Source organism: Pygoscelis adeliae, unplaced genomic scaffold (genome assembly GCF_000699105.1).
Source record: "Pygoscelis adeliae isolate BGI_AS28 unplaced genomic scaffold, ASM69910v1 Scaffold251, whole genome shotgun sequence".
NCBI classification, from domain to species: domain Eukaryota; kingdom Metazoa; phylum Chordata; class Aves; order Sphenisciformes; family Spheniscidae; genus Pygoscelis; species Pygoscelis adeliae.
The window spans coordinates 1,080,916-1,083,378 of NW_008824109.1; the positions used below are offsets into that span (position 1 = coordinate 1,080,916).

Sequence of the window (2,463 nt, forward strand, 5' to 3'; positions counted from 1 at the left end):
GGCATTTATTTGATGGCCCAAACAGAAAGGGAGCGTTGGCTGGGTCACATCCAACACCTCCCCCAGCATGTGCGTGGGCATGCCTGGCACACTCGTGAGTGGAGGGGACCCACCAGACACCCTTGTCATCTCACAAAGGCTCTGCCACACAACACTCCACGCCATCACAATACCTGGGTGAGCCCTGGAGCCCACAGAGGCACCCGTGGGACCATGGGGGAGAGCAAAGGTCAACAGCTGCCACGCACCATATATTAAAACTTTCAAATCCTGGAGCAAAACACCAGCTTCGATTAAGCCCATCGGGATCACACATCATGCCAAAAACCGATGCAGGAGAGAAGCTACTTTGTGAGCTGGGCTACAGGCTGGGTCACACATTAGGGGAGGGCAGCTTCTCCAAGGTGAAAGCGGCGACCTCCAACAAATACAAGGGCCCCTTAGCCATCAAGGTGGTAGACCGGCGGCGAGCACCCCCAGCCTTCGTGTACAAGTTTCTGCCCCGGGAGCTCTCCATCGTGCGCAAGATCCGGCACCCCAATATCGTGCACATCTTCGAGCTCATCGAGGTCTGCAATGGGAAGCTCTACATCGTGATGGAGGCAGCAGCCACTGACCTGCTGCAGCTGGTGCAGCAGCTAGGGAAGCTGCCCTGTGTCCCCAAGGCCCGGAACGTCTTTGCACAGGTTGTGGGGGCCGTGCACTACCTGCACAACCGCAACTTGGTGCACCGGGATCTCAAGTGTGAGAACGTGCTGCTCACTGCTGATGGCCGCCGGGCCAAACTCAGTGACTTTGGTTTTAGCAAGGAGGCCAACAGCTACCCGGACCTGAGCACCACGTTCTGCGGGTCAGCAGCCTACGCTTCCCCAGAGGTGCTGATGGGCATCCCCTATGATGCCAAGAAGTACGACATGTGGAGCCTGGGGGTGATGCTCTATGTGATGGTGACTGGCTACATGCCCTTTGACGATACTCACATTCGCAGCATGCCCCAGCAGCAGAAGAAAGGGGTGCTGTACCCGGAGGGGCTGCCCCCGCTGCCGGAGCCCTGCCAAGCCCTCATCGCCCAGCTGCTCCAGTTTAGCCCAGCCTCCCGGCCCAGCGTGGGGCAGGTGGCCAAGAATAGCTGGCTGAAGGGGGACATCTGAATGAGGAAGTCCTCCCCAGAGATGCCGGGAGAGCAGTAACACTATAGTGCAATCAATGCTGTAGTGGAAAAGCATTTCTGTGGTTTATTGATCATTTTGAGCCCTGGGGTGTCTGTATGTGGAGCTGATTGAACTTCAAGCACCAGCAAGACCATGTGCTCTGAGAAGGTGGTCAGATCCCTCCACAAAGGAGACGTGAGCCTGCTGCGGGTTAGATGACAAGACACATTGACCATGCTGAGCTAGCGGTAAGAGCAAAGCGTGGGGCTGCTTACACCAGCAGTGGCTGCCTGACCACAGGGGGGACCTGCACTGCTCCCGTTAGGCAGGTCGGGGCTCTCCCACCAAGCCAGCGTGGCCAGGGCAGGGTGGCGAGGTGCAATGTGAAGCAGCACAGTCCTTTATGGTGCCTGCTCCCTAGTACATGTAATGAACACCAAAACTCCCGCGCAGCTACCCCTCTCTGCTGCTCCCCACCCTCTGCCACTGTATGCACAGGGCACTGCTCAGGACTGCAGGAGGAAAGCTGTTCTCACATGGGTCTTGGCTTGTCCTCAACCTTGTTCACCACCAAACTGTATTTGAGCTGGTGGGAGGGGAGAAGTAGTGGTCTTGCAAATCACTACTGCAGAGAAAATTTCACATTTTTTGTATACCACCATTTAGATCTCACAGTGATACTCACAGCCCAAATTCACAGCAGGATCTTTGCAGGCAGCTGGACAGCATTACCGAGCCAAAAATTTTGGTGTGGGTTTGAGATCCACACCTTACGTTCAACTTCATCTTTCAGATATTGATTCTTACCAACATTCATAGGCGATTCCCTTCTGAGGGAACAGAGGGCCCTATATGCCAGCCGGACCCATCCCACAGGGAAGTCTGCTGCCTCCCTGGGGCCCGGCTCAGAGACATCACTAGGAAGCTCCCTGGTCTGGTACGGTCTACCGACTACTACCCGCTGATGGTTATACAGGCTGGCAGTGATGAGGTTCCAGAGAGAAGTCCTGAAGCAATCAAAAGGGACTTCAGGGCACTGGGGCGACTGGTTGAAGGATCGGGAGCACAGGTAGTGCTTTCCTCAATCCCTGCAGTGGCAGGGAAGGACACTGAAAGGAACAGGAGAACACTCCTGATCAACACGTGGCTCAGGGGCTGGTGCCATCGGAGGAATTTTGGCTTTTTTGATCATGGGGAGGTTTACACGGCACCGGGCCTGCTGGCGACAGATGGAGTCCAGCTGTCTCGCAGGGGGAAAAGGGTCATTGCTTACGAATTGGCAGGGCTCATTGAGAGGGCTTTAAACTAGGTT

The 2,463-nt window shown here is 55.7% G+C and overlaps 1 protein-coding gene across 1 annotated transcript; it reads left to right on the top strand.

The window, feature by feature from the left end:
* The first annotated feature begins 260 nt into the window (after window positions 1-260).
* TSSK6 (testis-specific serine kinase 6) lies at window positions 261-1,151 on the top strand. Its single transcript, XM_009334194.1, has one exon. It carries the CDS (start codon window positions 318-320, stop codon window positions 1,149-1,151), a length of 834 nt encoding a protein of 277 aa, XP_009332469.1. The 5' UTR covers window positions 261-317.
* The last annotated feature ends 1,312 nt before the right edge of the window (window positions 1,152-2,463 follow it).

Excerpts from the sequence above, each read along its gene's own strand:
- TSSK6 (XM_009334194.1), top strand. The coding sequence starts at position 318 with ATGCCAAAAACCGATGCAGGAGAGAAGCTACTTTGTGAGCTGGGCTAC.